Raw genomic sequence first — 18,504 nt, 5'->3', positions numbered from 1 at the left:
GTTAATTTGTGTGTTAAGTTAATTTTCGCATCAGTAATGCGTATTCCATTCAATCCAATGAATCTAGGGAAATCTGAAAGTTAATTTAAGCGGACCTAATTAACTTGGAGCATTGAGAATTCATGGTTTATTGAAATGCAATTGGAAATCGTTTTATTATGCAAGTGTAACATGTATGGAGATGAACCCCTTAGCTATTCTATCATCCATTCATTCCATTTCATCAATTTCATATTTACATTCTGTCTAGTTTATTAACTTGTTTCGTTATTTCAATTTTCGTCAAATCAAAACCCCCCCTTTACTTTAATGTCAAATTAGTTAGAAATCAATTTAGTTTGTGTTTTTAAGAGTCTTGAGTCAAGTTACAACTTAAATTCGTCCAAAATTGGGTTCAAGGTCAGAAACTGCCTAGTTAGTGTTTTTAGGCAGTTTTGAGCCTTTTGAACTTGTTTTGAGTCTTTTGGTTTGTCTTAGTGTTTTAAAGTTTAGTTTTGCATTCTTTGAGTCTAGTATAGTGTTTTATATTGTATTTTTACGTTTTTGAGTCAAATCCAAGTGATTAACAATCCCTCCTAATCCCCGGTCCAGAACGATCCCTACTTACATACTTACTACAATTGTCAAAAAGAGGGTTTAATTTGTGTGCGTATAATTCTCGCATCAGTATCATAAGTAATTGGAAATTCCTCTGCTTTCGTAATAATGTGTTATAGGTTGCAGATTTCAAAGTAGATGAATCAGAAAGGGATATGCATATTTTGCGCCAGTTGAGCATGCCATGCAGTTGGATTTGATTGGGAAGGAAGAATTTTGCACAAATTGGTGTGAAATAAAGCCAGTTTGAGTATGTGGGTCGAATCGTATTCGACATTGTTGCATCATGGAGCATGTGATTGCTGGGAAGTTTAAGCTGGGGAGGAAGATTGGGAGTGGGTCTCTGGGAGAACTTTATTTTGGTATGGTAATCAGTGCTTGATATCCTTTTTTCCTTAGAAAATTATTCATTGTGTTAATTTAATGTGTTTTGTAATGAAATTGCTCTTCTGGTGTTAGGTGTACACAGTGGGGAGGAGGTGGCTGTTAAGCTGGTATGTGATCGATCCGTAGTGTTCATTTATAACAAATTCACCATTTGAATTGGGTTGGTTTGTGGGTGTGGATTTTCAAGCTAAAAGATTTATGTGGACCAGTTTATCTTTTTTTTCTTGGGAAAAATAAAATTTGAATGTCATAGTTGAATCGTATTACTCATCAAGTTTCAGGGCATTTTGTGTTTGAAGGATTCGAAACTGCTGTAAGCTAAATGGGTGTGAAACAAGATGGTGGCACTATTGACACTGTGCCTGCAATGGAACATGTACGCCTGAAACTCAACTGATTTATTTTTTTTGTAGCAGTCCCACAAGATCTACTTGCAGTCATGATTCTACTCGATCTCATTGAAAATATGTTTTTTAGATGTTTTGTTAGGTGGAGATTTTCAAGTTTTGATATTTTGGTATTTTAGTTATGATAGCACTGGATTAAGCTCTCACCTTTTGTACATTGCACTATTTAACTCACCAACATGAGAGCGGAACTTTAGGCTCTTATGTGCACATAATTTTCTTAAAAGGGGAATGAGAAAGAAAAATGGGCAGTACCTTAATTTGCAAGAGAAGATTTCTGATGAGTCAGATAAGAGAGTGAAGAAGTTTCTTAGAGGAGCACAAGAAAATTTGGATGTATGGCCTAGAAACTTTGAGTTTTCATGAAACTTATACATGTTTATTTGTCACTACATCTTGGATTTTGTGTGTTTCAGGGCTTGAAAGATAAGAAATTGAAGGGTCAACTTGCTGTTAGAGAAGAATTGTATGGAAAATCTGCGCAAGCTGCTGCCAAGGCTGAGAAGGTGATTTGTTTTCCTTAATGTGATATGTTGGTCTATTCAAACTTTAATAGAGTCATGCTTAAGCAGTAGACTGGATTTTGTACTCTCTCTTTTCCAGTCGTGTACTGTGGTATTACATTTATCTCTGATTTACTGGATTTAGTTTATACAAGCGATCTTCTACATGAAATCAATCTTCTCCTGTTCTTTTAGTCCATGTAATACTGATAACAATTGAAAAGGTAAAGAGTTGTTTCAACTATAATGCATGTTTTCTTTTTCACATGAATGATAGAATTCCTAATTACTCAATCCTCTCATCTATGTCTATTGTATTACATTCAATTATTTGCTGAAACTTTTCTGTTCTTAATACTGTCATTAATTTTAAACGATTGTCATTCCATAAAAGCTTACTTTCCTTTGATATTAACATTTTCTGATAAAATGGTAGAAATCCACTTGCATTTGACAAATAATTGTCATCATTATAGCAGTACAATGCACATCCACAAAATTGAGCATAGTAAAAAAAAATTTGAATACTTCTTATAGACATTTTTTTTCAATACTCCCAGACCTTCTTGCATTGTACAAAAGGTTCGGAATTTCTTTTTAAATGTGTCAATACATTATTATTATTATTTTCTTTTGTTCTTTGGCAATATGACTTATCTTGCCAAAAGATGTATGTGGCTTTTGAGGGTTCTGGGATCCCCTTTTCTCAAGATTACTAGATTGGTCCTTACCTCCATGTGTTGTTGAGTGTATTGAGAGCTGGTATGCATGAGAACTTTAAGTAATCATTGCCATAAAAAGTAGAAGTGATGACTCACACCAGGAATCAGTTATCCCATCAGCAGCTTTATTTTTATCTAAGTTCGAATTCGATACTTGTAGGTCTATATAGGTCAAATCGATTGTTAGGATCGCAATTTAATCACTTTTCAACATTCGATATCTCCATCTCCCTATTCTGGATTATTACTTACTTGAAATGAATAGATTCTAGGCGTTTCGTTTAGCAAAATGAGCAGTGGATAGTGCTAACTCATTTTTTTACATTCACAGCAATATGGGCACTTTTCTTGGCAATATAGTGCTTAGCTTAAAATTGGAGTGATTCAATTATATTGAATTTGTTCGATTAACCATTGGTCCAATTATAGTTCATTTAATCTTTTGAATTAGTAAGCTACTGTGTTGTGTCCTTTAGATTTCTTAGTATGCTATTGATACGGAAAACATCATCTATCTGTTCTATTTATCGCTTGATATGAGAATCAAAGTAGACTGGCATCCCTTTTGTGGCCTTTTTTATGTTAGCAGATGCCATCAGATAGGCAAAAACATATAGGCTACAAAGTGCAATGATTGCTACAGGTTATTGAGTTTCGCCATTTGCCCTCATTGTGGCATTGCCCTTTCTGCGGCAAATACATGTTACTAAGCATTATAATTTCACTTTGTGGAATGACATTAAGTTGACTTATGGAATAATATAGGGTTGTGTCATGCATGAAAACTATGAATGCATTTCGTCATGCATTTTTTAGTTAAACTACTATGTTTTTGTTCAATTGACTGCAACTCATGCTGCAGTTTGCTTCACAAACCTCTACGGTTAGCTTCCATACAGTATGTTGCAAGTTTGAGGATACCTCTACATCTTAATTTCTGCTCTCTCTGGTTGCTTCAAGTTTGTAATTTTATGTGCTACACTGCCACTTGATTTGATTATAAAAATGTAAAACAAAATCCGTCCATGATTTACAAATTCGTATTCGATTTTTTATGGTTTTCCAGTGTAAGGCATATGTTGCACAAGCATGTAAATGGTACAAATGATTTGGTTTTGGACAGTATTTACTGTAGGAGAAGTTATGCATGCATTCATTTTGGTCATTGTAGGAGAAGTTATGCATGCATTCTTTTGGCAAGATCCTGATATGAGTCTAACTCTGCCAGCAAAAGCGCGACGGTCATGAACTATTTTCTTTCAATTGCTCCTTAAACATAAGAGGGCATACTAGCATTAACTCTTTGGCACAAGGTAGCATAAAGTACTTATCTTATCGACCTCATTCACTCATGTATTCCTCTGTTTGTTCATAATTGTGTTGAATTTATTCAACTTAAATGTGTTTCATTCATCTGATTACGCCTGAAATAGATGGTTCGCGCAGCAACGCGCGGGCATATTTTCTAGTGAGAACTAAACTAACCTTTCTTTTTCACATGAAGTAAACTGTCTTCTATGTCGTCTTTGTAGACAATGTGCTATTCACGAACAATGTTTCCTTCAGCTTTGAAATAGTATCCGGACAAAAAAAAAACACAAACCTGTATTCATAAATTTAAAACCATCAAATAACTAAGCGAAAAAAATAGATATTTAAGCATGGAAGACCATGTCCAAGAACTAATTAGAAAATGGATAGAAATTGACTTCATTGTTCTTTTACATTGCTATTATAAAGAACGAAATGAAGTGTCTACTCGTGGATGGAAAGTTGAAAATAATGGCCGTTGTTTTACAATTAATCGTATATATTTTTTACATAATGCACATTACTTATCAAGTTTACAGTCTTGAGTACTTGTTAGGTTTAATGAATTAACTTTGTTATTAAAGAACTTGCACATTAAGATTCATACGGAAATGGTCTTTTCCAACAATCAGCACCAACCAACAATTTAATGTACGCAACCAAATGATTAAGCTAACTCAATCTGACCAAATTTGATTTCAAATAAGCCAAATAAGTAATGACAACTAAACTAACCTTTCCTTCCCACATGAAGTAAAAATTCATTTCATTTATCCCTATCTCAACAACTTACACAAATTGAAAACTTGAGCTTTGACATTTCCAAATTTGGTGAACTGGATTTTAGAGAGAGGAGAGAAAAAGAGAGAACCTGGTCCCTCTACGCGTATCTGACCTTGTAGCCTCCTCATCCATTGGCTGGTTAAGCTGCTGATCCAAATCCTAGACCCCACCTTTTTTTCACGGTCTCCATTGTCAGACATTGTTGCGGTGATCGCAACTCATGAACAATAAATAATATATTATCAAACTTTAATTCCCCATGAACCAAAGACGAACATTTAGAGTAAATTAATTAAAAACAAATTCATAGACAGAAGGAAAAACGAACAGGGATGAAACTGTAATGGAGAAGGGGGCATACACAAATCTGCTAATCTTTTTTGTTATCATAATAGCATGATCTACCTGTAATGGAGGTGGGGTGGTCAGTGGGGGTGTCTGGGTGTGCGCGCGTGCGCGCATGTGTGTGTTCAGTAACCATCAGTTCATCGTATATCAATATAACACACTCCAATTCAACCTATCCAATTCAAAGTAGCACATCTCTTATTCAACATATCCAATTCAAATTAGCACATATCCAAATTCCAATTCAATAAACCTCATATCCAAGTCAATTCAAACTAAATACCTATTATTCAATCACATATCCAATTCAAACAACATGGCTAATATTCAATAACATGTTCAATCTTTAAGCACATTTACAAAACGGATTTAGAACACTATAAAATCTACTTAGTAGCAGAACATAAGCATCAAAATCCAACATAAAGACCAAGCAGCATACCAATTCTCCATCTTGGTTGCTCTTTTCAGCTGGATCTTCTTAACTCGTTTCAAAAAAACGTTCATATAGTTCACCTGCAAGGATCATCACACAGCCAAAAATTAGACAGATTTGTACCAAGGAATACATAAGGAACCAAGAAGCAAACACTAGGAAATAACAAAACAATAAACAATGATTTTCAAATAGTGCATAACATGTTGAATCAGAGGAAAAAAACTAAAAACCCATACCCTCCCATACATCCCTCTGTCATTCTCACACCGACCCTGCGCAATAACCCATTAATTAACTCCCAAAAATGCACACAGTCATGCTTTCTCCTCTCTCTCTCTCTCTCTCTCTCTCTCTCTCTCTAAAATGATAAATCCCCCAAAACCGGACCTAACATACTTAGGGCTGGTTCGGTATGGGATACCGAACCGAAAACGGCACATCCAGTCCCAAACCGTTTATTTTCGGAATGAAAATCTAAGGACCGATCCCAAACCAAAATTTAAGTATTCCCGAAGTTCGGGATTCCCGAAATATTTTCGGTATTTCGGGATTTTCCGAAACCGAACCGAACCTGCATCAAAATTTAAAACCCCAATTTAAAATCAAAGATTCATGGACCTCCCACTCCCCTACCAGCCCACACGGCCACACCTCGTCCCCGATTTGTCGACCTACCCACCCCTATCTCCATCCCTCTCATTCCTGGGTTTGTCTTTGCTGCCTTCGGGAGTCGGAGAGCTTTGTGATGTGCACCGAACATAATTAGGTACCCATCCTCGTCGATGTGTGACCTTTTCCATGTTTTGCCGAACGAAATCGCCATCGGAGGGCTACTCTGCTTTGCAGCGATGGCACTGCTTCGTAGAATTCTGATGCCATGACATCAATGTATGGTTGTTTCCAAATCCTGAATTCGTGAAGCTTTCTAGATCTGAAACAAGAAAAAAGAAAAAGAAAAAAGAGAAGCTACAGAGTGCCTTGGGCTTTCTTCCTTCTGTTCATTTGAGGGAGTCGGTGGAGGGAGAGAAGAGGTAGAGGATGGCTGTCAGTGGGAGTGGGAAGATGTATGGCAGACAATGATACTATCAAGAAATAAAAAAAGAAAAAGGTGAAGAAGGCATCACCATCACATGCCTTGTTCATATTATTTTATTTTTGTTCCTTTGCTAGTGGAACCGAAAGGCTCTGCCTTTTGTTTTATTTTTTCATTGTTTGGAAAGTAGGAACCAAAAACAAGAAAAGATTTCGGGACTTCGGGACTTCGGGAATACCGAAGAAAAGAAATCTGGGAACCAATTCCATACCGAATATTTCGGTATTTTTCGGTATGGGATTACCAAAATTTGGGATAGTTTCGGTTTGGGATTTTTCGGTTTGGGTTTGGGATTTTTTCGGTTTGGTTTGGGATTTTCGGGAATTTTTTCCAGCCCTAAACATACTAAACAATTCGAAAATCTAAGCTACCATTAGAGTAACTCCAGCGGGAGGAATTGCTAGAGGGACGGGCTAAGGAACATTGGGCTATTGCCGAGGGAGGAAGTCCAGTGGGAGCTGGCGATGGAGCCGGAGCAGGCCCGAGCAAGCAAGTCGTGGATTCAAGCTGGCTCGAGCACCCGATGGCCATCTAACTTGGGCTGACGTCAGGGAGACATCAGCCGCACTTTTTTTATTTTTTCTATCAGGCGCATGGACTTCAAGCGCTCGTAATCCAACATAAAATCAGAAATTGGGGCCCGCGGCGCACTCAAAAATCTTACCATTGGGGAGCCACGTGGCTTCCCCACGGCCGTTGGATTACAACAGATATAAATTTTGGACCGTTGGATTTCCAACGGTAAAAAAAATTAAAAAAACTTCATTTAATACCAGCCGTTAGATCTGAGATCAACGGTCCACGTTATTAGACTTTAAAAAAAATTAAAAAAAAAAAGAAAAAACAGTTAAAAAATCTGAAATGTTACTGTTGTGCCACGTGGCACAATCTAGAGTGTTGGAATTCAAATTGGTCTAAATCCAACAGTATAGATTAATTAGGTGAATAAAAATTTTAAAAAAATGTAAAAAATTATTAAAAATCCAAAAAAAGAATTTGAAAAATTTAAAAAAAAATTGATTTTACTTTTATATAAATACCTTCTCATTGTCTTCTACATTACACCACAATGAACTAAAAAAAAAAACTCACTAAATGAACTAAAAAAACACACCACATAAAATTAAATAAACACACCAAATAAAAACAAACACTAATGAACTTAAGTATCTTCAGCTTGTTTCAATTCTCATTGGTGCTCTATCAAGTCAATTTGGCGGGCATTGTGCATATATGACCTTTGAAGTGCAGTATATCGTTCAATGACCCTATCATTGTAACGCCCATCCCTTTCTAATGGCTCTTGTTGCACGGGTTCTTCGGTGGCATCATGAGCACAATATATTTGTGTTCTGGAATTGTTCATCGTGTCTGACTCATATTCATCAACGGCATCATAATCGTACTCATCTTCCACAATCATGTTGTGAAGAATGATGCACGTCATCATGATGGATCGAAGCAACTCTAAATCAAACATTCTGGCAGCACCCTTAATAATCGCCCAGCGAGCTTGGAGGATACCAAAACAACGTTCCACATCCTTTCTGCACCCCTCTTGACAGCTTGCAAAGTATTTTTCCTTTGCACTTCGTAGATGTGGCACTGTTTTGACAAATGTTTCCCACCTTGGGTAAATGCCGTCTGCTAGGTAGTATGGCCCGTCGTACTTACATCCGTTGACCCAGTACGTGACTTTTGGTGCCTTTCCTTGCAAGATATCGTTGAACACTGGGGATTGTGCAAGCACGTTGAGGTCATTTTGAGCTCCCGGAACCCCGAAAAAGGCATGCCAAATCCATGTATCAAAAGATGCCACCGCCTCCAAAATGATACTTTTTTATCCTTTTCTGTCCCCATAAGCACCTTGCCATGCACTTGGACAGTTTTTCCAAGTCCAATGCATACAGCCAATGCTTCCAATCATCCCTGAAAAACCTCGCATCTCCCCTTTCTTCAGAAGCCTTTTCAAGTCCATCTCAGTAGGTTTCCGGAGGTACTCTGCGGTGTAGATAGATTCAATTGCCAAGCAAAACCTCATCAGGGACTCAAGAAGGGTTAATTTTCCCATCCTCGCTATCTTATCCATTTGGTCTGCAGATGCTCCATATGCAAGCATCTGCAAGGCAACAATAATTTTTTGCTCAGGCAATAGACCTATAGCACCAAAAGCATCCAGCTTTTGCACAAAGTAAGATCATGGTTGCAAACAGCGCCTATGATTTTGTTGACCAAATGACGTTCCATTCTAAAACGAAGTCTAAAGTACGTATCAGGGAATGCACTGTTATGGACAAAATAATCGTCCAAGAGATCCTAACCTTGTCGTTGCCTGCTTCTATCAATGTTTACAGCACGGTTAGGCCTGCAGATCTGATCCACAGCTAATGACTCGACGGGAATGTGAGGCTCTTGCCATTCTTGATTCGTCGTCTCTCCGTCTACGCTCCTCATCCTCTTCCCTCTCATTTTGGGCCACCTGGCTTTGAACATTCATTCTGATCGGTTAAACAATTCTTCCTCTTGCTAATCGATTTCCCATATCATCCTTAAGGAAGAAGAAGACATTGTAAGAAGGAAGCAAAAACTATGAATAATGATAGAGATTTAGGTGAATAAGGAAGCAGAAACTATGAATAATGATAGAGATCTTATGAAAATTGGTGTGAGATTTATGAGGATGAATGGTGGATTATATAGAGGATTCAGAAAGGATTAGGTTGTACATAATGCCACGTGGCATGCTGTCATTCGTTAAAAATCTGGTGGAAATCTATCCTCAAAGATTATAAACAGATTATGACACGTGGCGCGACGTGATTGGTTAAAAATCTTATCGGAAATCCATCACCAATAATTGTCTTTTCGGTTAATGACATGTGGCGCAACGAGAACGATTAAAAATCTTATCGGAAATCCATCACCAATAATTGTCTTTTTGGATAATGACACGTGCCACAACGAGAACGATTAAAAATCTTATCCGAAATTACGAATAAAATTATTTTGAATTATTTTATAAATAAAAAAAATACTAATATTTTATTGCTATTGTCTTTTCGGATAATGACATGTGGCACAACGAGAATGATTAAAAATCTTATTCGAAATTACAAATAAAATTATTTTGTATTATTTTATAAATAAAAAAATATTAATATTTTATTGCCAATTGCCAGGGCTATTAAGTGCAGGGGTGAAGATGCAAAAGAAGATTACTGTTCATTAATGGCAGTTATTGTTCACTGGATGGATAGTATAGTAGATTGCCCTAGGGACAATGGACCACGCTGGAACTGCTCTTAAAGAATACAATTTAAAAAACAAGCTTATCTTTGGATTTGAGGCATGCAGCGCAAGATCCAGCACACCCCACTCTCAGTAGGGTTTGTTCATGACCCCTACCCCATCTCCTTGAAATACCGACATCTATATGGTCTTCTCTGACCATACCCACTATCCCACTTGTGAAATCCATCTGCAGCAACAATGAGACCCCTTCCCCTCCCCCTCGCTCTCCTTCCATCACCATATCTCTCTCTCTCCCTCCCTCTGAAACCCTCATTGAACGACAGAATGAAACCTACCCGGTTACCTCCTATCTTGCCTAAAACCGAGAGGACAACATTGCCTTCCTGATACACCATCCCTACCATCGGATTGTAATCTTTGATGGGCAAAACTGTAATTAAATCATTTGGGGTTGACTGAGGGCCAGGCTTCTTAGCTAAAACCAACATATTTGGGCCTGGCTGAGGGCTGGGGTGCTTACCTAAAACCAACACAAAGAGCAATGGTATGGTTGTAATTAAACTGAAATCCGGATTGAAGCACTGTTCATTTGAATAGTGCCAATTTCAATCCTTACTTTAGACTAGGGTAATACCACGAACTAGTGATATTCTTTTTCACTTATAAGTGAGAAGTCTTAGGTTCGATTATAGCCAAAAGTGAATTCGAATCACATTATTATTAACCCATTATGAGACTTAGCTCACTCATTTGCCCCTTATTGTAGATCATATCATTTAAAAAGAAAAAAAAAAAAAGTGTCAACAACATTGGTGCAATACCAGCCCTTAATTTGGATCACACAAACACGCATAAAATTACTTGATTAGATAATAATTCTTTGACCAGACTTGTACAACTTTGATTTAGTGAAGGAAAAGGATTGTTTGCCCTCCCGTGCCCTCCTGTTTTGTGTGGTCACGGTTAAACCACGTCAACATTTTATATTGTTTTTTTTATAGAAATAATAAGATAAAATGAATAGTAATATAAAATGTTGACGTGGCTTAACTGTGACCACACAAACAGAAGGGCACTGGAAGTGGGAGGGCAGACAATCCTTGTCCTTTAGTGAAACCGCGTGGGGTTTCAAATGTTCAATTAAACAAGTACGCCAACACGTTAGCGCCCGTGGATTGTATGTTTATGTATTTCCTGTATCTGTATGCACTGCCAGACATTTCTATTTGCTCCAAAGTTTATGAGATGTTTTTTATATTCATAATTTTCTAGGGAAATTCCCATAAATAGGACAATTCCTTAATCTTGGGACAGAAATAGGACATTTCAAATATGCACATGGCACGCAAACATTTGGACAGAAATATGATTTTCTTACACCTTAAAATGACTTAATTGCCCTTGTATATAAATGGATTATTTCCTCCCATTTTCTGATTTCTCCCCTTACTCTCTCTCTTTCTCCCTGACGCACTCTCTCTCCCTTTTCACTGTGCACACACAGTGCATAGTCGTCTCGTCCAACATCGTCCAAATTGAAGCCACCATTAATTTCATCTCGTCCTCACGAGTCCAAAAACACCTAGCCTTGTAACAAATCTTATCCCTGATCGTTGGGATCAAAACTAGAACAGGCTGTGAATTTTCCAGCCATTTTCTGGCAATAACAAGACAAACAATTGAGGCTCGAGACCACCACCACTGGACCCGCATCAAGGGCGGGAACAAAGCCCAATCATTAAATGTTGGTGTTTTGTTGGATGAATTTTTCAGGATTCGCTCACTGTATATACACGACATGCACATTATATGCTCACAGATCTGAGACAACCCAAAAACCTAGAGCTCACAGCGCTCTCTTCGAAATCAGAAAAATGACATCGTCACCTGTCCATATACACTATATGTACACCACATGCACATCATATGTATAGTGCATGCACATGATATGCACAGAACTGGAGATCGAACAACGAGCTTTTTTCTCATTAATAAGAAACTTTAAAGGCAACCTATTGGTATAGTGGATACAATTAAAACATAATTGTTATGTATATAAGGTTACAGTGGCAGTTTGAAAAGTCTTGTTACGTATATCAATCACCGCTTAACCATGCATGTGGAAAACATGATACTCGTTGTCGTTATTTCATGGACACGCATGATCCTTAACGTCCTCTAAGCTTTTTCTTAATTTTGTTTATCGTTGAGGCCAACTATGTTGTGGTCATACTCGCTGAATTCCAGGGCACAACATATGTGCATCATAACTAGTGAACATTCCCGCTTCTCATATTAAGATTTAGCCATGCACACCATATGCACACCACATGCACATTACAAAAAAAAATTCACAAATTTCTGCAATTGAATACTTGAACCATAAATTGTTCCATCCCAATTTAGTAGCACATCAAAACTTGAAATTTATTCCACAACGCATAGGCCCTAACATGAAACACAAACCCTAATTTAACTTCTAAGTATTAATTCATCTTACAAACAACCCATTTATTCCATAAATCATTGATGAATGAACTTTGAACTAAACACCCTACCTTCCTATGCTTGCTGAAGCTTTAGTCGTCGGAAAAAATGGAACTTTTTGGCCAAAACAAAAAATATGGCACAAAACCCAGTTCACTCTTCTCACCTCTCTCTCGCATCCATTCATTCAAAATCAGAGGTATGAGGTCAATCCAAAACCCAGCTCACTATTCTCACCTCTCTTTGGACTTCCCTCTCTTCGAAATCGAAGCACAGAGATAGCTCAACCCATAAGCCCATAACTCACAAAGCTCTCTCGACATCTCTCGTCCAAATGAAAAGTAATGCAATGGGCTTCTGCTTTTTAGTATTTATATGTGGGTATTTTAGTAATTTCAATTTTGTGCATGGCTTGTGCATGGCCGGTTTGTCCTATTTCTATCCCAAGATTAAGAAATTGTCCCATTTTGGGGTACTTCCCAATTTTCTATTGGGTCATGCAATACATAACTCATAGGAAAAATAAAAATACGTGCATATAAGAGCATCTACAGTAGAGTCCTTAAATAGGGATAGCCATCATATAAAATGGTATAAAATAAATACAAAAACAAAATGAATCTCCAATGGATTGGAAAGTGAGTCTCTAAATTTGAAGTTTGTACGATTTTATGTGATAATTTGATATTGTGCACATTTTTTGTTTATGTTAACATTTTTTGAATTAGTTTAGCATTATGTTCTCGTAAAATATTTTTGTGAACATTTTAATCAAATAAAAAACAAATTCCGATACCAAATTTTTTCTTCACAAGAATTACTTCATTATTAGATTATGTCCTTGCAAATTGATTAGGTAAGTAGTTGGGCACATAATGATAAAAAGCCTAGGGTTCATATATTGTAGTGTGTGAGATTCCACGTCAACCAACAAAGAATGGGTGATGTGCCTTATATGTACATACTCCCCTCCCATAGCACAAGACCTTTTGCGAACTCACTGGCTCTGGATCCCAAAAGAACTCCGAAGTTAAGTAAGTTTGGACGAGAATGGTCCTAGGATGGGTGACCCCACTGGGAAGTTCTCGTACTGAAACCCAAGAACAAATCCGTGCGAGCTGGGCCCAAAGCAGACAATATCGTGCTACGACGGAACCGGACTATGATGTGACAGTGTGTTAATCTCATTTTTATTTTATAATTAAACTAGGTCAAAATAGAAAATATAAGAATAATCAGAGACACAAAAAGATGACATTAGCTTACTATTATTGAAAAGAAATACATTGAATCAATCCCTAATCAACAAAACATTAACTTAATACTTAGTTGAAAAAAGATACATTGCTACATAATTTAAGATGGCCTTATTTTTAATTCACACATGCACACACATAATTCAACGATGACAAAAGAAAAAGGAGGGTTTTTTGTTAAAAAAAAGAAAAAAAAAGGATGTTTATAGTCTTAAAAGTCAAAGATATATAACTACTATCAAGGAATGCCCGCACGATGTTGTAGGATTGAAAGAAGAGTGCAATATCTTGAAATAAAAGTAAATGCAAAGGAAATTCACAGTTTGCATCACTGAATCGAACTAAAAACATAGTAATGCCATTAAATCTCTCCTCTCAGATTACATATCATTGTTTAGATGTTTTTTTTATTAATAGTAGAATTCAACTAAATACTTTCAGTAACAACAACTGAAGACATATACATGGTAATACTGTTAATTACCAGTCAATTTCCTCGCATTTATTATCAAAGGATTGAAGTTTGGTGTGAGTATGGTGTATCTCTGCTGTGTGTTTCATGTGTTCCGAATGAGAGGAAAAGCTCCCTTATATACAAAGTCTAATTTCTCAACAACAAAATAACTTTTCAATTATTTACAATTTTTTGAATAGCGACAACACACTGTTTCTGAAAGCTGTCAACACTGTTGCTAAAAATTGGTTGACTTGTCTCTCCTTCCTTTTGGCCATGTGAATCCATTTTGGCTTAGGCAGCATGCGTTGCCACCTTGGTTCTTGCATTCCAATGCAATCTGAAAGTATCAGTCATCATATCTCTTCCTTTTAGTGAAGTCATGTGAACTTTACTAAATACTGAGCAATCTTGTACTGATGCTTGAGGGGCAAGATTGGTATTTTTGCAAAGTTTTGTCCTGATGATCAAAAGAAAAGTTTTCTTGGGTTTTTGGTTAGTTTTCCCTTTTAGAATAGATAATATTACATTTTTCTTAATGCAAACATAGTGGATAACTGACTAACCGGGTATGTTATCAACAACTAATTAACCTATGCGTCGCTTGCAATTACCGGCTTCCTACATCGCCCATTAAAAATCACAGCACTCAAATTGGTGGGCCAATTTTTCCACCCAAATTGCCATTGGGGTCCACCATTTCAGTCCCTATATGTGGGTACATATACTAAGTATTTGGTGAGTCTTTACACTTTAGGGTCTCACCTTCCGATCCACTGAAGATGCTTTAATGGTTTTGATTTATATAATTGTTTGCAAGGATGATCAATGAATGATGAGTTGAAATATAGACGGTTGGATAATTGAAATACATGACTGAATGAGCACCGCTATCCAAACCATACGTGTGTATGTGTATTTCCTGTATCTTTATGCACCGCTGGTAGATATTGTAATAGTGCTTGAAAGCACATTTCTATTTGCTCCAAAGTTTATGAGATGTTTTTCGTATGCATAATTTTCTACTGGGTCATGCAGTACATATCTCATAGGAAAGGATATGAGAGAGTTTCTATCTGCACTTATACAGTAGTTTTTATTTTCTAGTACAAAATTAAATCCACAGCAAAAGCTATAGGTACGTAACTGGAAACCTACAAGTAAGACTGCTAGTTAGTTTGATCCAAATTTCTAGAGTTTGTATTGTTATATGGATATGACTGTTTGAGATTGTTTAATCTAACATACTTGCCATATAGTTTAACCCTAAACATTTCGCAATCGTACATATGGATTATTAGATTCATGCGGTAAATCGAGGAATGGAAATAATCAGTAGCTGCCACCGAATTCAATGTTTAAACTGCGTCACTTCAAGAAATCCTGGACCTCTGAACTATAAATTCTATGAACATTCACATCAGGATGATATAAATTTTACTTGCTGCTATATGGAAATAATTATTATGGAGTAGTTTGCCGTGAAAAAGGAGTTGCTTTACATGCACTACTATACATTTATTCTCAGTAATCTACACAACAGGATGAGCAAATGCAGTTCCGGCCTAGGTAGACGCTATTTCAATCTCATATCTCCTCATGATAGGAGTACCACGTACGACGCTATATTTAGTGACAGTCTGACAAGGATCCGAACCAGAAGTGCTTGTTGTATATGTTGGATTTGAAGTATCATAAACAGGTGCAGTAGGGTACGGAGCGACCGGCATCAAGTGCTGGAAAGGGTTAGTTGAAGGTGTAGGAATCTCAACTGCACCTTCCAACATTTTAACCACGGCACTCATCAAGGGCCTTGCCTCGGGCATATACTGTACACACCACAGGGCTACCTTTACCATTCTCTCTGCCCTCTCTTTATCTTTCTCCTCTATTCCACAGACTACCATCAGCTCTCCTAATTCCCCCGGTTCAAACTTCTTCCATACCCACCTCGGGAACCAATCTTGGCTATCTTGAATATTGTCGTCCTGATTCCTTCTCCTTCCTATGATCTCAAACAATAGCATTCCAAAGCTGTACACGTCACATTTGTGTGTTATAGGAAACCTCAGCCAAACTTCCGGTGCAGCATAACCCGGAGTCCCTCTCCCCCCTGTCATGGTTATGTGAGTATTGTCCCTGTTACACAACTTGGCCAAACCGAAATCAGCTACTTTTGGAAAGAAGTTTGCATCCAAAAGAATATTTTCAGGTTTTATATCGTAATGGATTATTCGTTGTTGACATTCTTCATGCAAGTAAGCGATCCCTCTCGCCGTCCCAACAGCAATTTCATGAAACTTCTCAAATGCTAAGAGCACCGCGTTGCTACGAAATAAGTACTTGTCAAGCGATCCATTTCCCATGTACTCATAAACAAGTGCTCTGAGGTGTTTCTCAAAGCAAAATCCATAAAGACGGACCAAATTGAAGTGATGGATTCTTCCGATTGTACTAACTTCCGCCATGAATTGTTCCTCGATTCTTTTGTCTGAGCTCCCATTTAGAACCTTAACGGCCACAAGGGTTCCATTGCTAAATATCCCTTTATAAACTGCACCAAAACCTCCTTGGCCCAACAGGTTGGTGAAGTTATCAGTCGCAATGCGAAGTTGTTGAGAAGTGAACTTGATGGGCTTCTCTCTTTCCATATCGTTTAGAAACTTGTTCATTGTGAGTGTCAGAAAGTCTAGATTAACAGAGCTGCCTCTCTGATTCCTTTTCATGCAAACGACCACCACGATAACGATCTTCACCATGAACACTACTGGAAAAAATCAGAACTCATTGATGAAAAACCACTATCAACTTCAGAAAAAAAAAAAGAAAAAAAAGTAATGCGAAAAAGAAAGGAAATGCGGAGTGAGATATATCTTTACCCAAGCTAACAACAATAACTGCTGTCACTCCAGAATTTGAAGGTGACGGTGGACTCTGGTAACTCGACATTAAGAGAGGAGGGAGACCGATTTCAATAGAGTTATGAAAAGCATTCAACAAACTCTCAAATGTACAAGAGACTAATAGCAGAATTCAGATAATTACACCTGAGAAGATAACATTAGAGAGAAGGATTAAGTACAAAAGAACAGAGAGTCAAAGTTTGGTGAAGTCTCCGTTACATTTTATATGTCAATGTTATCCTTAATTTCCCATTATTCCATGGATATACGAATAATGAAAGCGTGTGGGGTTTTTCTTGACGAGGATGAGATAAGGAGGCCGGCTAAAAATAAACTTAAATAAGAGAGCATTAAGACCATATTAAAAGATCCAAAACCTTGCTCTGTATCCTTTCTTGGCAGTATATGAGCAAACAGACAGAATCTCCCTCTCGACTATCCAGCGATAAGGAAACATTGCCAATGACGAACGGCCTAGTCTCGTTACAAGGAAATGTCCTAGGTAGAAAACCATCATACAGATTTTCTTGGTCAACCCGCACAAAGAGGTTTTCTTGGTCCAAGTTCTAGGGCTCATCCGAAGGTCAGAGTCAGAGTTTAGGTTGATATATACCGGAGACACCCGACGAAGCACAGCATGCATTTCGAGAAACTCATGGCATGAGCCAGTTACCATTGGAGTGAGAGTTTGACTCTCACCCGTCCCCTGATGAGAAAATGGAGACTGAAATAGCGTGTACCTGATACAGATTTTAAGGCTATTTTCTTCAGGTCATCGCTTATGCGTTTCCTATCGTGTACATTAGTTTCCCATTTTATACCTTCCCTGTTTCTATTATGATTATGTTTACTTTGCTAAACCTTGATGACTAGTCTGAATCTTGTTAGTACTAAAACCCTGTGGGGTTTTCGCGATGATGATGTCCAACGGCAAGGTGGAGAAAAGGATGAACGAATAAGTTAGAGCATTACGACAATTGCTAAACTTCACATGGACTCTTAGGTGGATGCCTTTGTTCTTTCCGATTTTGACTGCATATAAAATGCAAAGTCATAATCTAAGCCCTTACGGATATAGAAATAAATCCTAAGATATTATCGTTCTGTCAATTTAGATCACGCTTTCATAAAAGAAATCTACCGAATTACGGGTAAGATTGCCAACCTTGACTGTAAATGTCCATTTTTCTGACAAGGGAGGCAACATTGTCCGTGAGGGGCCGGTTGACTGACAATCCACAGGTAGGCCACCCGGCCTCTCACAGCCTCGCAATTGCAGATGGTTCGTATCTAAGAAGCAAATGGTAGAACCGTCGCTGCTGCTTAGCGAGCAGGATGAGGTATAGGTTGGGGTTGAAGGAGACACCAAAGTACGCTTGCAGCTTGGTTAGGTTAAAACATTAAAGAACTTTTTTGGTGAAGAGGATCTCGAACCTCCAAGCTAATAACTAATTTTTTTCATCCTAAGGCCTCAAGCACTGCATTTCAAAGAACTCATGGCAAGAATAGTATTACGCTCGATGGCATGACCTATTCGGGATGCTCGAGTGAGAGATTTTCAA

The 18,504-nt window shown here is 37.6% G+C and overlaps 1 protein-coding gene and 1 long non-coding RNA gene across 2 annotated transcripts; one reads left to right on the top strand and one right to left on the bottom strand.

Annotated features, from left to right (window-relative positions):
- The first annotated feature begins 1,376 nt into the window (after nt 1-1,376).
- LOC137738424 (uncharacterized) lies at nt 1,377-2,048 on the top strand. The gene is made up of 2 exons (XR_011068909.1): nt 1,377-1,727; nt 1,808-2,048. It is a non-coding gene; the product is annotated as an uncharacterized lncRNA (long non-coding RNA).
- A 13,556-nt stretch (nt 2,049-15,604) lies between these two features.
- On the bottom strand, nt 15,605-16,798 carry LOC137736549 (rust resistance kinase Lr10-like). Its single transcript, XM_068475806.1, has one exon. It carries the CDS (start codon nt 16,796-16,798, stop codon nt 15,605-15,607), a length of 1,194 nt encoding a protein of 397 aa, XP_068331907.1.
- Nucleotides 16,799-18,504: the final 1,706 nt, after the last annotated feature.

Source organism: Pyrus communis, chromosome 6 (assembly GCF_963583255.1).
Source record: "Pyrus communis chromosome 6, drPyrComm1.1, whole genome shotgun sequence".
NCBI classification, from domain to species: domain Eukaryota; kingdom Viridiplantae; phylum Streptophyta; class Magnoliopsida; order Rosales; family Rosaceae; genus Pyrus; species Pyrus communis.
The sequence above is the reverse complement of the archived record's forward strand: the minus strand, read 5'-3'. Positions and strand labels throughout refer to the sequence as shown.